At 40.7% G+C, this 21,003-nt stretch overlaps 2 protein-coding genes across 6 annotated transcripts in view; one reads left to right on the top strand and one right to left on the bottom strand.

Moving 5' to 3' along the window:
• The window catches only part of LOC131536191 (protein phosphatase 1 regulatory subunit 29), a 110,658-nt gene extending 108,621 nt beyond the window's left edge, over positions 1–2,037 (bottom strand). For both annotated transcript variants that reach the window (XR_009269882.1, XM_058768946.1), the window contains exons 1-2: positions 1,904–2,037; positions 1,771–1,832 (exon numbers count right to left, since the gene is read on the bottom strand). The gene's annotated coding sequence lies outside the window, so the exon portion shown is untranslated. The remainder of the gene's footprint in view (positions 1–1,770; positions 1,833–1,903) is intronic.
• On the top strand, positions 1,711–19,837 carry nacc1a (nucleus accumbens associated 1, BEN and BTB (POZ) domain containing a). Of its 4 annotated transcripts, none has more exons than XM_058768950.1 (6): positions 1,711–1,923; positions 6,235–7,266; positions 9,452–9,622; positions 11,015–11,120; positions 11,204–11,301; positions 14,834–19,837. In XM_058768950.1, exons 2-6 carry the CDS (start codon positions 6,264–6,266, stop codon positions 15,139–15,141), a joined length of 1,686 nt encoding a protein of 561 aa, XP_058624933.1. In that variant the 5' UTR covers positions 1,711–1,923; positions 6,235–6,263; the 3' UTR covers positions 15,142–19,837. The 4 variants fall into 4 exon arrangements, with proteins under 4 accessions (XP_058624933.1, XP_058624934.1, XP_058624931.1 ...); XM_058768951.1 differs by lacking the exon at positions 1,711–1,923 and adding an exon at positions 2,035–2,610 and having other exon boundaries at positions 9,455–9,622; XM_058768948.1 differs by lacking the exon at positions 1,711–1,923 and adding an exon at positions 2,035–2,610.
• The last annotated feature ends 1,166 nt before the right edge of the window (positions 19,838–21,003 follow it).

Raw genomic sequence — 21,003 nt, 5'->3', positions numbered from 1 at the left:
TCACACCAGGCTGATCTGGGGTCCATAGCGTCTAAAAACAAAACACAAAAACCTGTTTCCAGTGTAAATCAAAAGAGCATTTCATGCTACAAATGGATCTGTAGCTAACAGCTTTCTAAGGATTATCAGGGTCTTTACATAACTCATGTGACCCATAAGGTTAATTTATGCCACATTCCAGCGCTGCACGTCGGTGTTTTTTTGTTTTTTTTCCAGCAGTCACGAAGTTTTAATGTACAAGTACTGCCATCAAGTGGTGAGCAGCAGTAATCAATCAGTTCGTCTTCTGCTGTGATATGGTTGCCCTCAACTGAAGCGATTTCCCTCTTTACCCCTGCCATCTGTCAGTTGAGGACTCTTTTCTCCAGACAATCTGTGCTCAAGCTGTGAATTAACTATGGATGTCATTTTCGGCAGCAAACACGGCCACACGGCAGCTGCCGGCAGTGGTGGCAAATTTACTGTTAGTGAGTGTTTTCTGCAGATGCTAAAGCGCATAAAAACGGTGGAAGCTGCTTCTCACATGAAAGCAGCACACACATAGCATATGACCGAACTACGAAAGTAATTAAAGGGGTGAAATATTAATAGTAACATTAAAAAGCGCCACAAAACTAAAATAGTGAGTCAATAAAAGAAATGTACTTGCATAAATTAACACATCTGATACAAATGGCACGATCACATATTTTATATAAAAAAGGCATGATTACAGTACATAGTTTTAAAATATACATAGTACACATAATGTAATATAATGACTGAAGCTCTCTGACATGCAGTAGGATAAGGCATGAAATATGACTGAGATAAGGCATGCTCAAATGTGACTAACACTGTGATGGACTTTAGTTAAATGAGTAATTTAGTAAATGACAAGCAAAAAGAAGACTCTTAAGCGGCCATGTGTTGCCATGCATTAGATGCAGTAAGAATGCATAGGATAAAATAAAGGTGTGAATGGCTTGGAGCTTCTCAAAAGGAGAAAATAAAACTTTCTGCATCCTGAGATACTGCAATAATGCCACTAGAGGACAGTGCTACGTTTTGTTTGAATTTTCCAACATATACATTTTACATCACTTTCCAGAAATAAGCTACTACATTTTTACAGTCTTCTCTATGGGTACAACATGGGGCCTGAAGTTTATTTATTTAACAAATGGTCAGTTAAATTTTGGATATGTCTAAATGTAGTTTAATTAAACAGAATTAAATTAGATTAAATTACAGATTAAATAGTCAAACTATATTTATAAATATTACATTTTAAAATTTACAGTAATATGGTTGTAAGCTGAAAAATTAATCTGAACTGAGATGTTTGTAGTTTTTTTTTTTTTTTTAAAGAGTTCTTACAATGTCAATTCAGCACATTAATCCTGTTTATATAAAGTGGCAATTATGTGAAACACCACATGAGTTATCAAGGCTACAGATAATGTGTATCAGGGTCATAAATTACAGCGCTCGGCGCAAAAGTAACAAAAATTATACCTGAATACAAATCATACATGAAAATGTGTTCTACCAATGTAAACCCCATCACTTAAAATAGTATACAATAAGGGTATACCGGTCTGATTGTAGGGCTCCTGTAGAAGTGTACAAAAAAGTATGACCAAAAAAATAATAAATAAAAAATGCAGCGTAATAATACACATACACCAATCTGGCAACCCAGTGTTTTCACTTTCAACAAATCGTGACTACGGAAGCCCGTGCGCACGTTTTTCAGACGCAAAAAATGCAATTGGAAATGTAGCTCACCGGGGTAATGTAAGGACATCTATAGGGTCAGCAAGTGACGTCACGCGGTCGTATAGTTTTCCCTGTAGATTCAGACACATAGATTTATATGACCTGCAGATGTTGGCCTTGTTCACGGTGCGGGCAAACTTACATGGATTATTCGAGCATACAGTGAGTATTTCATGCTTCCCACGTAAAAAAAAAAAAAAATGTATTGATAAACAATTCTAATCAAGAATCGCCCACCAGCCTCATTGACATAGTCAGTGGTTGTTTTAAATGTAGGGCTGTTGAAATGAATTATGCAGGGATTTTAATGAAAAAGGCAAATACGCCACACATAACTAAGCTGAACGCAGTACAATTCTCCAACACTAAACGCTGATTCAATATAAGCAAACGTTATTTGATGTCCCCGTTAACACGTCGTCTCACGCGGTACAGTTCTGAGTTCATGGCGTTCTATATTGGAGAACTGTCTGGCGAGACGTAGAGGCATGGCCTACTTTTTGCGCACGTATGGAAACGAGGCGGTGGCTCTTTTCGCTGTTGCTGTGCCAGCCTATGCGCAAATACATCTCGACGCTGGATAGGTCTCCTGGCATTGAGGCTGCGCCTGTGATGATCATGCGATTGAGTGACGATGGGGAGTCATGTCTAGTCTATGCATGATCAGTGACTCTGTGCTCCGCATCCCGCTGGAAAAAGAGTTCGCGCTCGATGGCTCTGTGATCGACTCCGCGCCTATGCCCACAATGAATGGCTGTTTCCAGCGCGAGACAGACGAGGCGAGAGAGTGAAGGAGAGCGAGCGCGTCGGACTCCATTGAAACACTTTGAAACGGCCTCCAGCTAAGGGGTGAGTATCCCGCCTTTGAATCCGCGCGGCGCGTTACGCGAGGCTGCGTGACACGCGAGGACGGCGCGCGAGCGGCTGTCCTGGCATTTTGGCCGAAATCCGGTGGCTTTGAGATGTTTGGGGGGCATTGTTTTGGGGAAGGTGTGCGGTGGGGGATGGGCACAGACTAATGGTACCAACAAAAAGTTTAACCACTTCACCGACCTCACTGACATGGCTGATCGCGCGTGCTGGCAGATGTTCCGGAGTCAGATCTGGCTAATTTAAAACCTCGATTTCCGGGATTTTTTTTAATCTGTCAGCCAAACGGCTTATATTTATGCTTTTGATCTGAAGACGGCACTTTGAGCGTGATCGATGTTGTTGTGGCGAGGAGTAGTTGAATCATTTTCTTATTGGCGGAGTCTGGCTGACCCCCCCTACTGTCAGCGCTGGTTCAGTCTGGCTCGCCCCCAGTTCGTGCATTTGTCCCGGGATGACCTGTTGATGTCTGTGAAATAAGATAAGGTGGGGTATCCGAACTAGCGCGAAATCGCCATGGAACGTTAACTTTGAAATCCCGCGGACTGAAAAGTATGCACTTGGGTGTTTTGGGGATGCTAAAACCTGCTGCTCATTGAATCGTTGTTGATTCTTGAGTGTTGCCGTTGTATCGGAGTGGCGTGGAGAACGGGGCGAACCCTCGTTTCGGCGGACCCGTCTAGGCCCGAGGATGTAGGCACGCTCGCTCTCGGTGCGGTACATTGGCAAAGACGGGACAAGAGCGGCAAACTTGCTCGTTTCGTGCGCGTCGCGTCGCGCCGCTTCCCCCCGCTGCGTTTGTGCTCGCTCGCATGTAGGTGCTGCATTTCTCACAGAGTGGCTCATAGCGGGCGCTTCTGCCATCGTTCTTCACCCCCCTCACGGCCCGTGCCAGGGGAGAACTCCGGACAGACGGGCAGATTGACTGACACACGGTTAGCCTGCCGCCGACACAGCCTCATTACACCGCTGTACTGGCAGGTCTGGCGGCCAAAGGTTTGCTCTTTGTTTTTCTTTAATATTCTACTTTACTGTTCTGCATTGTTGGATTAGTGTTAGTTTATGTATCGGCGTATGTTCAATGGCTGAGTCTGCACTTCCATCACAATATTAGATAGGACTCTAAAGCTCAGATGTTTCTTTTTGCTTTGTGTATTAGTGGTTCTCAACTGGGGGCCCGGGGCCGTTAGGGCACTCTGTAAACTTCCTAAGGGGCCTCAATCATGTTATATTTAAGGATTTTTTTTAACAATTGAAATGCTGTATATAGAACCTATATTGTAATGTATGTGTAAATGTAATATAAATAGCGTATTGTATCATGTTACTCTAATGGCAAATCACTTCACATGTACTGCCGAGCTGTCACTCAGACAGGTTTTTTTTTTTTTTTTTTAAATTTAAAAATTTTTAGTGCAGCATACAACTTGGGTGAACAATATTGATTTTATTTTCCCTCTCTCAACGATCATGCATAAAACATCTGTAGAGGCATTTTCCCCCCCACTCTTCTTATGTTTGCTTATCTTTCCTTTAAAAAAATAGTTGTAGGCTAGTTAAGCAGAGAAGTTCTGTAGCACCAAAGAAACGGATTCATGTATTTATTATTTCTTTCTTTAAAGAAGGCACAATGTGGTAATCTTCAAATCACCAAATGTGTAAATCTTTAGATGAATTACCATGAATTATTTTAATATATTGACAGCAACAGTTTCTATTAGTAAAAGGATTACAAGCACCTTTGACTGTGGGGGCCCCTGGAAGTTACACGGGTTGAGAACCACTGACTTTCAGGGTGAGTTCAGGTAACACAGGCCACTTTTTGATTTTGACTGCCTAAAAGTGGCCCACTTGACATGAATTTACAAAATAATTAAAGGAATAGTTTAAATGTCACCATTTACTCACCTTTAAGTTGTCCCAAAACTGTATAAGTTTCTCTTTTTTGACAAAAGAGGGTATTTGGAAGAATGTTTGCAACCAAACAGTTGATAGTAGCCTTTGACTTCCATTACTATGGTAAAAAAAAAAAAAATCATTGGGGACTATAAACTCATACAGGTTTGGAACAAGTGGAGAGTGAGTAAATAATGACAATCTTATTTTTTGGGTCAACTATCCCTTTAGATTAAAGAATTTGTCATTGACAATAAGTGCTTGAAATTTCAGGAGTATACCTGATTATTCATTAGTAAAATAAGATTGAAGTTATAATGAGATTACTTTTTTTCTGTGTTTTTACAAGTACATGTGATAGATGCTCCAACCTCATTGGTTATTGCATGTTGACTGTGAAAGTATCATATGTGCAGAATGCAAATTGGCTTGTGAATAAAGTCTTTAAAAGTTTATGTCCCTCCTAGCACACTGTGATAACCATACCTAAGGTGTCCCTCTCCTCCCCCACCCCGAGGGAAAGCTTCTTAAATAAACCCTGGGCCTCTCAGTGTGTATGTGTGCCACTGCTCTCTGGCCAACTGTAAACAAGCCGTTTTGTCTGATGTCTATGGCTTGTGTGTGTGCATGCAAGGGAGGGGGAGCGAGCCTGAAGTCAGACAAAGAGGGTACTTCTTTTACCACGAACGTCCTGTTAGTTCTGTGTGATCAGATCAGATTCAGTGATTTTTAATGTGATTGCTTGTGTGGGAAACATGTGCCCAGATGTTCTGCCTACCACGGTCTAATCTTAATGTGTGAAGTATATCACATCACAGTGTTATACTGTCGTGTTGGTTTAGCTGATATGATTTGAGGGCTGTTTTTACTTCACCAAATTATTTCTAAACAATAAGCCATGATTTTTGCGCTGATGGCAAAATGTCAATCTGTGCCTTCGCAAAAAGTTCTGCCACTCATTCTGCTGATTCGCCAAAAATCCTCCCCCGACTAATATGAGCATATTTTTTTGCCTAAAAAGGAGGGAATTGTAAGCACCACAGTTTTAAACTCTGTAGTAAAGTTTTGGACAGCCCATTTTATAGTAGAAAGCACAGGTTAACCGCTTCTAATGAATTTCCCCGGCAGCACGGCTGTGCGCTGTAATGATGGCTTTGCTCATGGTGTCACATTTAGCAGTAATAAGACTGACTGCAGTGTCAGTCAAAGCCCATTGTTTTCCACCCTCTTCCTCAACTATGACCTCAATCACTGGTTTAGTATCTCTCTGGTGCTCTCCCCCTCTCTCCCTCCCTGCTGTAGTACTGTAAAGAGTGCCATTTTATCTCTGTCTCAGCTGAATCACCATCTCATTCAGATTAGCAGTCACATCCCGCTCACAGGATTTTAGAGGCGGCTCGCCAACCCCCCTATTATTTTTCAGAGTTTGCATGTTCTAGGCCGCTCTGCTGAAGGTGCCCACAGGCTCGTCCCTGGAGTCTTATACATTTCACCTTTTAATGTAACAGTCTGTTGCCGGTAGCCGTCTGTGTCTTTGCAATAAATTGTGTGGGATTCAGTGGATTTTACTGCTTTAAAAGCAAATGATGGTTGCAATGAGTCTTCAGGGCTGAACTACTGTGCTGCTGAGAGAATGCTGCTGACAAAGATCTCTTTCTTTCTCTTCCATCTGTCTTTCCCTCCTTCTCTTCCTCTGGTGCTGCTCAGATTTCTCTGGTGGTGCTGGCCATAGCGCCATGGCTCAGACCCTTCAGATGGCGATCCCAAACTTCGGCAACAATGTCCTGGAGTGTTTGAACGAGCAGCGGCTGCAGGGGCTGTACTGCGACGTGTCGGTGGTGGTGAAAGGCCACACCTTTAAAGCCCACCGCGCCGTGCTGGCGGCCAGCAGCTCCTACTTCCGTGACCTTTTCAACAGCAGTGCGGGCAGCAAAACCCCTACGGTGGTGGAGTTGCCCCCGGCCGTACAGCCGCAGAGCTTTCAGCAGATCCTGGCCTTCTGCTACACCGGCCGCCTCAGCATGAACGTCGGAGACCAGTTTCTGCTCATGTACACGGCCGGCTTCCTCCAGATCCAGCAGATTATGGAAAAGGGCACGGAGTTCTTCTTGAAGGTCAGCTCGCCCAGCTGTGACTCACAGGGCCTCCATACTGAAGAAACCCCTCCGTCGGAGCCTCAGAGCCCTGTTACCCAGACGTCGGCGGGTGCTGCGGCTAACGGCGGTGGTGGGGTGGTGGCTACAGCGGCCAGTCGACCCACTTCCTGCTTGACCCCGTTGCCCCTCGTCTCTCGCGTGAAGACAGAGCAGCCGGAGGCCTCACCGTATTCGGTGGTTTGCACGCCGGTGGCCAAGCGGCTTTGGGAAGGAGGCAATCGGGAAAGTGGCGGAGGCTCGGGGGCGACCGGAGGAGGAGGGATGAGGAAGGCAGCTCGCTTTTCCCAAGAAATGGCACGTGGAAGTGCCATTCAGCAACAAGGTAGCATGGGACTTGGTATGGGTCTTGGAATGGGCACAGGGGGTCACGGTGGAGGCGGAAGCACCAATGGTAACGGCACAAGCAGTGCCACCCCTGAAGGCACCAGCCCCGGTACTTTGAGTGCCTACGCCAGTGATTCGCCCATCTCTTACCATGATGATGAGGAAGAAGAGGAGGCAGTGGATGATGGCACTGAAGAGCAGTACAGGCAGATCTGCAACATGTACACCATGTACAGCATGCTCAACGTGGGTGCTACAGGTGAGTCCACCGCACTGCTGCATGTGATGAAATGCTTGAAATCATTTACTCAACCTCATGTTGTTCTAAACTTGTGTGTCATCTTCAATTGGAAAAGAGATGGTGAAATTTTAACAATGTGCTTGTTGTCTTTTCCATGGGATTACAGTGAATGCAGACTGGAGCTTTTAAACTTCAAAAAAGATGCAAATGCTCCATAAAAGTTGTCCATGTGACTCGTGCACTATAACTCACGTTTTCTGAAGCCATGTGATAGCTTTTTGTGAGAAATTGACTGAAATTTTCGATTAAATGTCGACATGAAATTTTACTATATGTATTTTTAGATGCATGGTACTTAGGGTGTGCGATATGTGGACATTAATCTCTCCACGATCTGCTTTTGAAGAAATATTGTAGTATCGTGCTACAGCGCACATTCTATCAATTACAGTTCCGGCGCCTCCTTCTCTATATACTGTAGAACACAACATACAGCGGTAGAGTTATTCTGACAGGACACTGCACTTATTCGCGATTGCAAAAGCACATTATTTGCATACAAGCCTTGCCGGTTAAATGTTTCATTCGCACGTTCTTCAAAATAGCGTTTATGTTCAGCCGAAGAGAGAAACGCACTCAGGTTTAAAACACCTTTTGAGTAAATGATGGTATAAAAATAAAACATGATGACAGAATTTTAATTTTTGGGTGAACTATTTGTTTAACGTTAATAAAACAACAAAACACAAAGAGAAAAATCACTCACTACTCTTGACTGAAAAACTTTAATACAGTTGCTTTATGAATCAGTCTATATAGTGTTTTATTTTTGTATTTGTTCATTCAGTTTCTTGAATGCTCCTGCTAAATACATCTATTGTACCTGAAAATAAAGCACTGTTTGTTTTATTTGTATATTATGTGTATTTGTAATGTGTATCTTTGTTCTTATTTTTTAATAAGAAAGATGAAATAATGACAAAGATTTTTACCTTCGCCAACTTTGGCCTAAATATCTGCCATTCTTGTTTTTTTTTAACCTTGAAAGGCTTTGTCTTTATAATAGGGAAATTAGTTTGGCTGTAATGCTCAGACAACTTGCAAAATAGTAAAACCAACATGACAAAGAATTGTGATAAAATCGTGATATGATATTTTTATCCATATCGCCCACCCCTAATATTACTTATTTTGAACAATTCGTCCATGCATATGTTTAGTTATTCATCAAATTGTCATAACTCGTTCTTTCAGGAAAACGAAAAAGACTTCTCTCTGGTGACATATGTAGTTGATTTCAGCTCCCGCATCTCATAATTCAATCAACAACTGCTGGAGAGAACAAAGTCCCCAAGCCTACTACATTTCGATAATTTGTTACACTAGAATGCATGTCACAATACAGACGAAATGTCTGGTGCTACTTTTTTTTTGCAACTGAGTTATTATTCAGTTACAGTCTTTTCCTTAACAGTTGTGATCAGTGAGTCAGTCCAGTTCATTTGAGTAATTCAAACCGGTTTTGTGAACTGGATCAACAGATTCCTTAAAAAGAGTGATTAATTTACAAATTAAACATTACTGCTACACCCATCAACTTTCACCATTTTCGGTGAATAAAGACACAAAAAGCCAGCTCCACTCCCTATTCATGATTGCATTGTAAATAAACTTTATTACTTTGTAAATAAAAATGTCTTCATCTGGTTCCACTGAAGAAAACAGAAATCATACAGGTTTGATGATGGCAGAATAGAATTTTCATTTTAAAGTTTTGAATTAGCACTTCCTTTGATCCTGTATGTATTGTAATGTATACAGCATCTTGCTTTTTTGGTTCCCATTTTAACAAGTTAACTATTGTCTACTCTCTTTTGTGCTTCTTAAATAGGAATATCATTATAGCTAAATTCACACTTTTTGTTAAATTCTTGAACTGTTTGGAGCTCATGAATATTTTATCAGAAGTTCTTCTTATCTTCTCTCATACGGCATGAAAACCGAATGTGTTCTGATGCCTTTGGATTTCACAGGTCTTTTATTAGTCTTGGTCCCAAGAGCTCTGTATTATCTGTCTGTTTTTGAGAGTCAAAAGACTTGAGTACTGGTTTAATCTTCACGGCTGTCTAGACTGCGTGCACGGAGATCACGTTTTTGTCTTCACGCTTTCTCTACTCTTCATAAACTTCGTTCCCTTTCTCAGCAGGTGAACGTGTGGAGGCCTTGCCGGACCACTCAGAGACGCGGCCCAGGATGCGCGGCCGACAGGATCTTGCCTCTCTCCCCGCAGAGCTCATCGCTCAGATCGGCAACCGCTGTCACCCTAAACTTTATGAGGAAGGTGACCCTGCAGAGAAACTGGAGCTAGTTTCAGGTCCGAGTCTAATCACTGTACCTGCTCATTAACAAAACGCAACAGATGAACCAAAGTATCTTCAGTCAAAGGTGTATTGTAGTGGAATAAACCATTCTTTTGTTGTTCAAACCATCGTCATATCATCCTGTATAGATTTTAGGAAAACATCTGCTGAGAAAACAATGTGAAAATTAATCTATAGACGAGTCCAATAGGGAGGATAACCGGCATCATACAACTGAGTCATGGTCAATAGCCCATGAAAAGCAAATGATCTTGTGTGGTGATTGATAGGTCAAATGTGTAGAACAGGTTTTGTTGAGTGACTGTAGGGTAGTGGAGGCTTTTGTGAGCTGTAAAGCATGGCCTTAAGTGACTCTGAGCCGTCTGACTGGATCTGTTCAGTGCACATAACAGAGGAATTCCGCTAATCGCTGGAACTTTATTTAAACAGCAGTTGCATATATAAACATGCTTTACAAATACGATAAAAGCAAGTGTTCGAACAAGACCAGACATGAAGCAATATAAAGTGGAAAATGAAATGAGGAATTGAAACAGACGAGAAGACCAACGATAAAGGTCTTTGGAAAAAGAATTGTCATCAGAAAGTCATTAAAAGATGAACAAATACAAAGCGCTGGAGGAGTGAAAAGCAAAAATGGAAATGAGACAAAAATGTTTAATTAAGAGCAAGAAAATAAGCTTTTGAATTAGTTTTAGTAACCCCCCCCACCACCACCACCTCGCATGGCAGTAGGATTTGTTTTTGAAATTCTAATGACCAACGTCTGTTTTGACTTATTTCCATCACAGGAATAAATGACATTTTAAAATGTTAAATAGAAAACAGTTATTTTAAATAAGTTTTCACAATATTATTGTTTTAACTATTTTCTTGTACAGTCATTGTGAGCTTTATAGAGTTCTTTCAAAAGAATGAAATCTTACCTATTCAAAACTTTTTATCTGGAGCAATATTCTGTATTTGATAAGTTGCATTTAAAGAGTATCTGCAGTGAGCACGACACTGCATGAGTGATCACACAGATGGATGCAGTAGAACAACAACCATATTTAATGAAGGCATTGGCGTAGAAAAGCTACGTAAATAGAAAAACAGTTGTTAATACAACAGTCAGCTTTAAACTTCACAAGTCACTGTTAGCACTAACACATGAAATGATCTTTAGCAGTAATAAGGAAAGCTGAATTTCTTTCTGAGCTTTGTGTGATTAGTATTCATTCATTTAGCATTCATTTTTGGGACTTCTATGCATTCATGCAAATCGATGAGTCATAAGGCATTTGTCAGTCTTTCAATATGTATCTGCTTATATATCTTGAGGACATGAATACGAATGAAGTTTCACACCTTTTTAAAGTGAGATTCACGTATATTGTCGACAGGCACCAGTGTGTACATCTCACGAGCACAGCTGATGAACTGTCACGTCAGTGCGGGGACCAGACACAAAGTCCTTCTGAGGAGGCTGCTGGCTGCTTTCTTCGACAGGTGAGTCTGGGAAACGTTAAAGACATCTTCCATAATAGTGACACTGTATGACGTCTAACTTTCTGTTTCTGTATGATGTACAGGAGTACTCTGGCAAACAGCTGTGGTACCGGCATCCGTTCCTCCACCAATGACCCCAGCCGTAAGCCGCTGGACAGCCGAGTGCTGCACGCAGTCAAGTGTGAGTTCCTGCTCTATTTTTTTCATCCAAAAATCCAAATTCTGTCATCATTTCTCACCCTGATGATTTCTTTCTTTCTTTTGTTGAACACAAAAGATTTTTTTTGAAGAATGTTGATAACTAGACAGCTGCTGCTAGCTTTTTACTTTCATAGTATTGTTGTGATTAGGGATGCATCGATCCGATACTCGGTATCGGTATCGGCTCCGATACTGGCATTTTCTGCCGGATCGGGTATCGGTTAGACGAGACCGATCCAAATCCGATATTGTGCGTATACTATTGTGTTATTGTTAAGCTCCACGAAAGGCACAAAAACATAAAGCACCATAAAGTTTTCGTGCACTATATTTTAAGTGTTCTGAAGCCGTTTCATAGTTTAATGTGAGGTACAGAATAGATGAATATTTAAGTCAAGTTCACGTAAAATCTTCTCTCAGCTGCAGAAGCTGTCTGTCATCCTCCATTCAGCATTCAAACTGCGTGTCGCGTTCGGTTACTACAACGATGAAACTCTCTTCAAGAACGCACAATAACTGAGATTTAAAACTGTTAAAAGAAAAGGCTGAATAAAATGTTGCACAGATATAATACACAACACATCAATATCCCTTTTGTTTCTATGCTGCGCGCTGTGAATCCATGTTGCTTCAAGCGCATCGTTCTGTGCACGGGATGCGCATAAGCGCTTTGTGCCACGCTGTATTGGAGCCATACCCTTTCGAATGATACAATGAAAGATTATTAATAGTCTTTTTTGTTCTGTTCTATCTGTCATATGTTGCTGCCTTCATTACTGTGCTATGCATTTAAAAGAAATGTCTTTTAATGTTATAGTATATGGGTCAATATCACCATAGAGTGCCTTTCAACCCTCACAATACTCAAAAATTTTGGTATTAATTTCCCTTTAGCTTTGTCATATCATAAATAGTAGACACTCAAGTACTATAAAAACATATTAGCTGAGCTCCCACACTCTTTTTTTTTTTTTTTTTTTATTTATTTATTTTTTTATGGGCCATTATTCGAAGCATAAACCATTAGATATGTCCACCCTGTCATGGACATATACATTATTGTTAAATACGTTTTCATTGCAAAATTAAGATGCAAATTATATTTTCTGAAAGGTATGATGTCCCTTTCCTAAACAGGGTTATTAAAAAAATATATATAATAATAATAAATAACAATATGCCATGGTCTGTCTGAATACTCGATTCTGATTGGCTGGCAGGTGTTGATTAAATTTGTTTAATTGCACAGGAACTACCAGGTCAGTTTAATCACGTTCTATATTAATGCGCTTCCTATAAGCATTGGTAACCATAGTAAACACAGTACAGTTGAATAGTAATACAGAGTGAGACATTTCCGATTTACTTAGCTAGGCTAAATGGATGATTTTTGCGTGTCATTTAATATGTGAATGCTGGCAAATGACCATGGCATAAGCGGGATAATCAACGGCTAGCTGTGCATTAAACGATTTGAATGCACTTCGCGGAGGCAACCACCCTCCACGTCGTGCATTCAAATCGTTTAATGCACAGCTAACCGTTGATTATCCCTTACTAATTACATCCTCAATCACATTTATACCTCCCCCATTCATTTTAGTTTTTAGCAATATTATCTACAAATGAATGCTGCGTCCACCCTGTCATGTCTAAAGCCTCGTTCAGACTGTCAGCCCAAATCCGATTTTGTGCATATCCGGATGGAATCTGATTTGAATAACTGACTGTCCACAAAGCGTATCACAACTGTTCATATCCGATTTGTGTGTCCATAAGCACTCTTTCGTTTTCATGGAATGTGCATTGGTTTCTATGGTAATGTGGTTGCGTTGTTATGCCTAAGTTAAAAACAACAGTAACAGCAATACAGTTTGCAATACAGATGTTGTCTTACAGTCACGGTTTCACTGTAGTATTATATTTCGTCTTGTGAGGCAGCGGCAGAAACGCAGGAAGCTTGAATGTACGGCTTTAATCCGAATAATAATATATTCAAATTTCCTTATCTTTTCAGTGCAAACACATAGTGCAAACAAAATGTCTCAAAATGTAACAAAAAACCTACCGGGAACATGGGTTACATTTTGGCCGAGTTTGAAGAAAAAAAAAAAAAACTGAAGTAGCACAATTAATGGAACAAATGTTGCTTTGTTGTAAAGTGTTATTTTAACAGTCAAAGTAATATTCAAAATCACGTTATTATTTCTCTCTCTCTCAGATTGATTTTAGATTTCAGACTCAGCCAAAGAAAAAGCATTAAATATAAATCTCAAAATTAATATAGCAAAACTCTTGCTTAATTCAATTAATATTCGATTGTATGAAATGCAAGTGCGTATTACGTAACCAAAACTTCACGTCGTCTTTCACATTTGAGCTTACTGTATATCACATCTGTATGTACGTTGATCAGTTGTAAATAAAAGTTAAAATTAAATCTGAATTTATAAATGAACTCACCTGTCGATCTCTTAATTAATCTGAAAAGATCAGGAAGAGCAAGCGACAAATGCTTAAAAATGTTTGATGTGTTGCCTCCTGTGGCGACACATGATTTATAGCAACGTTCACCTTTGTCATCTGTTTTGTATGCAAAGTAATGCCATATTTCACTTCTACTGTTCTCTTTATTTATTCATTTCGGGTGCGTTTAGAGTTTCGTCTGTTTGATCCATCGCGTTGTTCTGTTGTCACATTTACCGGTTGCGCATTTGGGAACCACTGCCACATACAGGTGCACTTCGTAACAGCAGCGTATGAAATACCGAATTGAACAAAATTATGATATCGTACCGTTTGAAATATAATATATACCGGTATTTTTCCAGTACCGGTATAGCGCGCTATGATTACACATGCGCATGGGCTGGTCTAGCCGATAAATAAGCTTTTTAAACACTATTTGAGCATAAGAACAGCATTCATGGGGTAGTTCATTTCAGATTTTGTTGCTGATTTGAAATATGAATGAGTTCAGCAAGCAGTTTTGAGATTTCAGGATTCCCCCTTTCATTTAGATAGGACTTGGCCTTGTATGAGCTGTCTGGAGGCATTGCAAATATGGCCGCCGAGCGAACAGACTTTCCTTGAAAGGGGCTTTGATATACAGTATGTTATCGCATTACTCAGTATATTGCAAAATGTTTAAAATTGCAAAAATATTGAATTGTGATAATATCATGTTGTGGGTCTTTTAGTGATTCCAATTCGTACTGTTGATAACTACAACTATAAAGTTTTGATAATCTAATTCTGCGAGAAAGGGGAAGTCCACTCTGCAACAATGACAAAGACGAATGATATTGTTGTAAACCCGTTCAGAATCACTTTTTATCCAGCTTATGAATGATTAAAACATTGACAGCCAATCAGAATCCACCCGGACATACCTGAGCACATGCTTCTAATAAACAGAAAGTTATGGTGCGGATGCTGAAAGTTATCTGTAATAGTTATGGTTCTTGGTGTGATCGGGCCTTTAGAAATGTCTTCTTCTCTTATGTCAACAGTTTACTGCCAGAACTTTGCCACCAGCTTTAAGGAGAGCGAGATGAATGCCATCGCGGCGGACATGTGCACTAACGCTCGGCGCGTGGTGAGGAAGAGTTGGATCCCCAAGCTGAAGCTACTGATGGCGGAGGGCGATGCCTATGCCAATTTCCTCCCCGACAGCATCAAGATGGAAGCAGACGGCCTCAGCGGCGAGCCTGCCTTCGAGACGGCAAGCCTGGAGGGCGGCGCTTCGGTGGAGACCGGAGGATCCTCGGGCGAGTCTCTGCAGGGTGTGGGCGGAGACAACGGCACTTTGTTTCAGTGAGCGACCCTGCGAGGAAAGCCCTGCCCCATCCCCTCTGCCGCCCCACCTCCTACCCGCCTCCCACCCCGCTGCGTGACTCTGGGCTCTGCTGCTTCTGCCTGGGATGGGAAAGGGAGAGTCGGGTAGGGGATTGGAGGAGATTGCACGGTCTAGCGTCGGGAGGAACACAAGGGGTTGATGCCAGGGGCGCCATTTTCTTTTCAATCATTTTTGTTTTTGCTGAATAACCCTCTTTTGCACAGAAGATCCCCTTTGCCTCCATGCTCGGCAAGTAAATCTAGTCACCGATGCTATAGGAATGCGTAATTAGGACCAGGAAAAGTTCTTGCGACGGGAGGTCCGAGGTTCCCTGATCTCACTCTACTGAATTTGAATGTATTTGTGATTTTGTAGCACCTGGCTATGTCAGACTAGCCGATTGTATTTGGCCCAGGAGAGAGACAGGAAAAATGCCTGTCATAAGATCTGAAGGAACAGCAGATGGAGAAAGTAGAGAGGGAGGAGAGGAGAAAGAGAAGTAGGTGGCATATTCTGTCTCTCGTTCTGTCTAAAACGGAAAGAATCTGATATCCTCCTCTCCTTCCATTCCTCCCAAAATATATGTGGGATCTTAGTCTGCCACGTTCTTTGTTTTTAATGTCGCCGTTTTCTCCTTTCCCCTTCTACTTGTTCCACTGTTTGTGATTTATATGAATCCAGAGTTGATGAAAGATGATTAAGGACTGTAAAGGATAAAAATATATTTATCTGCTCGCACCTTTAGAGCTCGAGAGAGAGGGATTGTTTTAAAATCTCTTTTTGTGTTTTAATTTTTTAAACCTTTTTATTTTTTTCTTAAATGTTTCTCAAGAGACACCTTGTTGTTGGGCTTTAAATGGAAATGGTGAGAAAAATAAGGACTATTTTTGCATAAGGATTATCTTTCATTTCAAAGAGTTGGTGCTTGGCTTGTATCTCGATCACGATCATAGCTGAATTCGATTGGCCGTTTTGACCAGTGATGTACAATTTGCGTCTCTCGCAGATTAAAGGGGTAGTTTATCCAGAAATGTAAATTCTGTCATAATTTCTTCACCCCTATCTCAGTCCAAACACTAAAGAAAAGTGTTTTTTTTTTTTCTTTCATTCAGTGAAAGGCCAGTGGGGTTCAGTGTTGTTTTGGACCCCATTGACTTTCATTGTATGCACATAAAAGTGTTCTTTTAAAAATATCTTCTTTTATGTTCCACTGAAGAAATAAATTCACACGGGTTTGAAAAGACTCGAGGGTGAGTAAATTATGGCCGAATTGTTATAAACTATCCCTTTAAGAGAAAAGAAAAATTGTGTAGGACATAAAAACAAAGTGTTTTTAGTCTGTAAACCTTTTTAGCTTTCTTCCCCCCCCCATTATCGCACACAAACATGCTTTTACAGCCCAGGGGGAAGGGAGGTTGTGCTTCTTATTGTTAGTCACTTTACTGTCTTAAGGTTCGGGCCTGACTTTGTGTGTGTTTGGGAGCGGAGGAGGGTTTACATTGCCTGTGTCCCAGGAGAGGAGGAGCAGAATGATTAAGTCTCTTCATGTTGCCCATGTCCCTGTTTGGGCAGCTGTGTGTGCGTGTGTGTCTGTCTGTGCTCGCTTAGGCAAGCATGTCTGTGTCCGCACAAGTCACCATCTGTATACATTCCTTGCACATAGTTGGCACTGTGTGTTTGCATGTGGGTGATGTGTTGAGTCGGGGATTTAGGGTATGTTTGTTTCTGTGTTTATACGCCGGAGGCGTCTCATACGGATGCTTTTAAGGAAATTCGGCCGTCTGAAAATTTGCCATAACCCGTGAACTTTTGCATATCCCAAATTTCCATCGGGATTTGAATGGGATTGCATGTGATGTCTTAATGTGTGCTCAGACATGGGTTTTAAACGCATATGCCTCGTGAAAACTGAAATTCGATACTGTAGGCTATTTTAATATTTCATGCCCGAGTTATTAGGCCGTGCGTGTTTGTAAGTCGTGTTTTTTCGCGCGTCTGGTCTCCTGGGACACATACAGTAGCCGCCCCCTTTATGACAGAGGAAATGGACCTCTTTGCACCTTTTCGTAGACTGAACTAGAGCTTTTTGCACCTTTTTTGTAGAGGAGAGTGGTGGATTGTGCACCTTTTTTGTAGAGTGTAATTGATGGTTTTTGGACTAAACTTCATGGATGTGTATGTGTCGGTATCTGGCCCGGAACAGAATGCACCCCTGCGTCCGCGGCCAGCCGTGCTGAATACTGATGTAAATATCGAAGAGACTGTTGAACAGATTTTGACCATGTTTTTAACAGGTCGCTCGTCTTTTTAATTGATGGCTTACATTAGGTCTTTCACCCCTCTTGTTTTAGCTCATGTTTTTATTTCTTTTCTTTTATTTGCATAACCAAGTCTGGCTTACCTGCTGTTTGTATATCAGAAAATTGTAGTTTTTTTTTTTTTATTATTATTTTAATTTTTTTCTGGCTTAAGAGTTGTAGCAAATAAAGTGAACTCCTGGCAAGTTTACTACTTAAATGCAGTCTGGTTCAGGTCTGACCGGTGACCTAGTTTCTTTTTTTTTTTCTTTTGGACCAGAAAACAATAATGCCTGTTGTGTAGAAATGTATAACATTTGAGAAGCCTGCGAAATCAACATCTGGGAACGTGCATGCATCCATTTCCTTCTCCGTTTTATTTCTCCATTCTTTTAGCAGACCACGTGTACTGTATTTACTTTTCAACTACTACTAATTCAAGGTGAAAGAGTTGACTTGCCAAGTTTTTTAAGGATACAATATAGAGTTGTTTGACTGATGATAGAGTACTGAGTATTTTTTCATTTCTTTTTATCGACTAAAGTGCTGGGAAAGTGGGGGGCCATGGTGAGGGATGTACTGGTGCTATGTGTGCTATTCTTTAGATGTTAAAGGCCTGCTGGGTCACTGGTGCCTTTTCAGGAGGACTGCGGGAGACGAACTGCGTGTGTATCTGGGTGGGGCGCGGAGCAGCGGTGCTCCTCTCTCTCTCTCCTCTCGCCGGCTATGACTGTGCCAGTGTTTATGCGTCCTCCATTTTGATGGCACAGATCACATATGCTGCATGCGTCGCTGGAGAGGAACCGCTGTTTCCATGCGCCACCGGCTGTCTGTGTGTTGTTACTGCAGTTTAGATTTACTACTTACAGTCAACACCAGGGGGTGTCATGCCTGAGAAAGATGACTCTTGGTGGCCACAAAAAAAAGGTCTTTCGCTTACTAGGAAGTTGAAGGTGACGTGTGTAATTTTTTTTCAATGTTAAAATACTACAAGTAAGCCATTTGAAGGTTGATTTTTATTTTATTTACCCCCAAAAAGGCATAACACTGTGGCTCTGTGGCGCTATCAAAAAGTTGCTCTGTTTGTTTGAGCATCACAACCAGCCCAAAAGAGCATCAACCCACGGCGTAAGTTCAAAATCATCATTTTTGTGATTCTGTTTTAAATTACACACTTCACCTTGAAAGGATTTTTTCTTTACCTAGCCTCGCCTGGTATAAAAGTGGGAATGAAGGGACCAGTGTTGATCAAAAAAGGCCGGGATGTCCATATCACGCCGCCTATCTGTCTGCTCTCTGTGCCCGAGTAAAGCACCTTTTTCTGGAGTTTGCGTTCATAGACGTACTCCTCAGCATCTTGCAATTCAGTCTGACTGTGTCGCGGAGTGCAGAGAGCAAATGGTGGACGCCTGAGTGGGTGGAGAAAGAGCGTGAGAGTTTAACTGCCCATAAGTCTTGTCATTATTCCTTGTAACACAGTTTGTTGGGGTACTGTGCATTGTAGATCATTGTGTATTTGTAACCTTGAAGATGGATCGCTGACAGCATGCCAGAGAGAATATGGAGCGATGTATTAAAAATTGAACTCTTTTATAAACGGTGACTGTCTCTCCTCTCTGCAAAAAAGCAGAAACTGGGTCCGTCTGTTCTGGAGCGACGGATTGGCTGTATTTTACAGGTTTTCCTTTGGCTTGCAGTTTTCGCTATGTTTTTTGTCAACCTAAGCCTCTTTACCCAGAATGCAGCACTGCTATTCCACTCTAAATAACAGACATACCACATAAAGATCCTCTCACCTCTTTCTCTGCGTGTTGCGTTCTCTTCCAGCACACCCCAACACTCTGCTTTCAGTCTTTCCCTGAAATGAGACGACGACGACGATGATGATGATGATTATAACCCAAATTTGCAAATGTTTTGGTAAAGTAACGTGTGACAGCCGGACAAATTGGCGTTCGGACATAGTATCACGAATTACAGAGAAATACAGACAGGATGGGGGGTGACATCAGCTCGCTTGAACACTCAAAACAACAAACTGGTTGTGAACCTTTTTTTACGATGCAGTGTCTCACTTTCTATGAATACATCCCTATACAAATCTATATACTGTATATTACATAGAAGCACTAATGAAGTTTGATTGTTAGCTGTGCACTCTCAGCATGAGTTGTAACCCATACCCAGCTGTGCTCATGCAGTGACCCTGTAACGCCAGTGCTCATCCACTCCATTCTGTCTGTGTTCAAAGTGCCAATAACTTTGTGAATCCCTAACTGTGACCCAATATTATCAAAAGTAATTGCACATTAACTACTGTAAAAAATGAGTAAGAGAAAAGTCAAAGGATACAGCTGAATATCTTAATAAAAGTTTGTAACAAAGGATTGTGTCTTTGACTCTTTGTGTTAATTCTCTCTCTCTCTATAGTTATCTTATATACACACACACACACACACACACACACACACACACACACACACACACACACACACACACACACACATATATATATATATATATATATATATATATATATATATATATATACACATACATACATACACAGCAAAATAACGTGAGATTTGAAGACTTGTTTTCTGAAAAATACATCAAAATGTTGCTTAAAACAAGAAGGAAAAAAGATCTGGCAATAGAGTAAGAAAAATAAACTTAATATGTGTCTTATTTTCTGGAAAAAAAAAAGTTATTTCTTAAAACAAGATGTTTTTTTTTTTTTTCTTAAAACAAGAAATAATGAGATTAAAATAGTCTTGTTTTCCCCAAAAAACTTGTACTGAATAAGAAAATAATTTTAGCCATGTAACAGTTTTAGCATTTTAAAGTTATTATTATTAATGCTTTTAAAATATTTGTTCATTTTATTATTTTTAATAAGATTTTTAAGACTTCTTGCAGCCCTTGGAAGTCTGGTGAGGCCACCTAATTGAGAGCCACATTGTACATAGTAGTGTTTATCATAATGCACTCTAACTGCAGTCTTTCTGGAGCGAGTACACTTCGACTAAAAATGGTCTTTCCTTAATCCAACATTATGTAAAAAAATATATTCAAATTAACAATTTACATTTTGGGAAAATAAATAGTCAATGTCTAATAAAATTTAAATTTTTAAGGCACAGGACTTGCAAATGTTTACTGCAGCCAACACTGCACAACACTTACTGTTAAACTGGAGCCGAGTGGATATATAGATTTTCTCTTACAGCGAGACTCTTACCTCAAAATAACTCAATGAACTCTTTCTTTATTGTATCAGGCTATTGTGTATTAACATGCAGACCATGGGTGGTTATTGGGAGCTTTTACTAAGCTCTAACCACAGAGAAATGTTTGCTTATGCAGCCTTTCTTCACACAATCTGCAACCTAGAAACTGAGTTTGAGTGCCCTTTTTTGACATTTCGTTATGCTGTATGAATAAAAGAAGTCCATTAGCATATGTCTCACATTCAACATTCACTCTGTAGTTTTATAGTTCCTTCCACCAAACACTAAACTGAATGTGGACTGAATTCAGAAAAAAA

The sequence above is a fragment of the Onychostoma macrolepis genome, chromosome 03, assembly GCF_012432095.1.
Source record: "Onychostoma macrolepis isolate SWU-2019 chromosome 03, ASM1243209v1, whole genome shotgun sequence".
Lineage (NCBI taxonomy): Eukaryota > Metazoa > Chordata > Actinopteri > Cypriniformes > Cyprinidae > Onychostoma > Onychostoma macrolepis.
The sequence above is the reverse complement of the archived record's forward strand: the minus strand, read 5'-3'. Positions and strand labels throughout refer to the sequence as shown.

Bases quoted from the DNA above. Each gene is read 5' to 3' on its own strand.
- nacc1a (XM_058768950.1), top strand. From the start codon at position 6,264: ATGGCTCAGACCCTTCAGATGGCGATCCCAAACTTCGGCAACAATGTC. The intron at 7,267-9,451 runs GTGAGTCCACCG...TCCCTTTCTCAG, and splicing joins GCTCAACGTGGGTGCTACAG to CAGGTGAACGTGTGGAGGCC. The intron at 11,302-14,833 runs GTGAGTTCCTGC...TTATGTCAACAG, and splicing joins AGTGCTGCACGCAGTCAAGT to TTTACTGCCAGAACTTTGCC.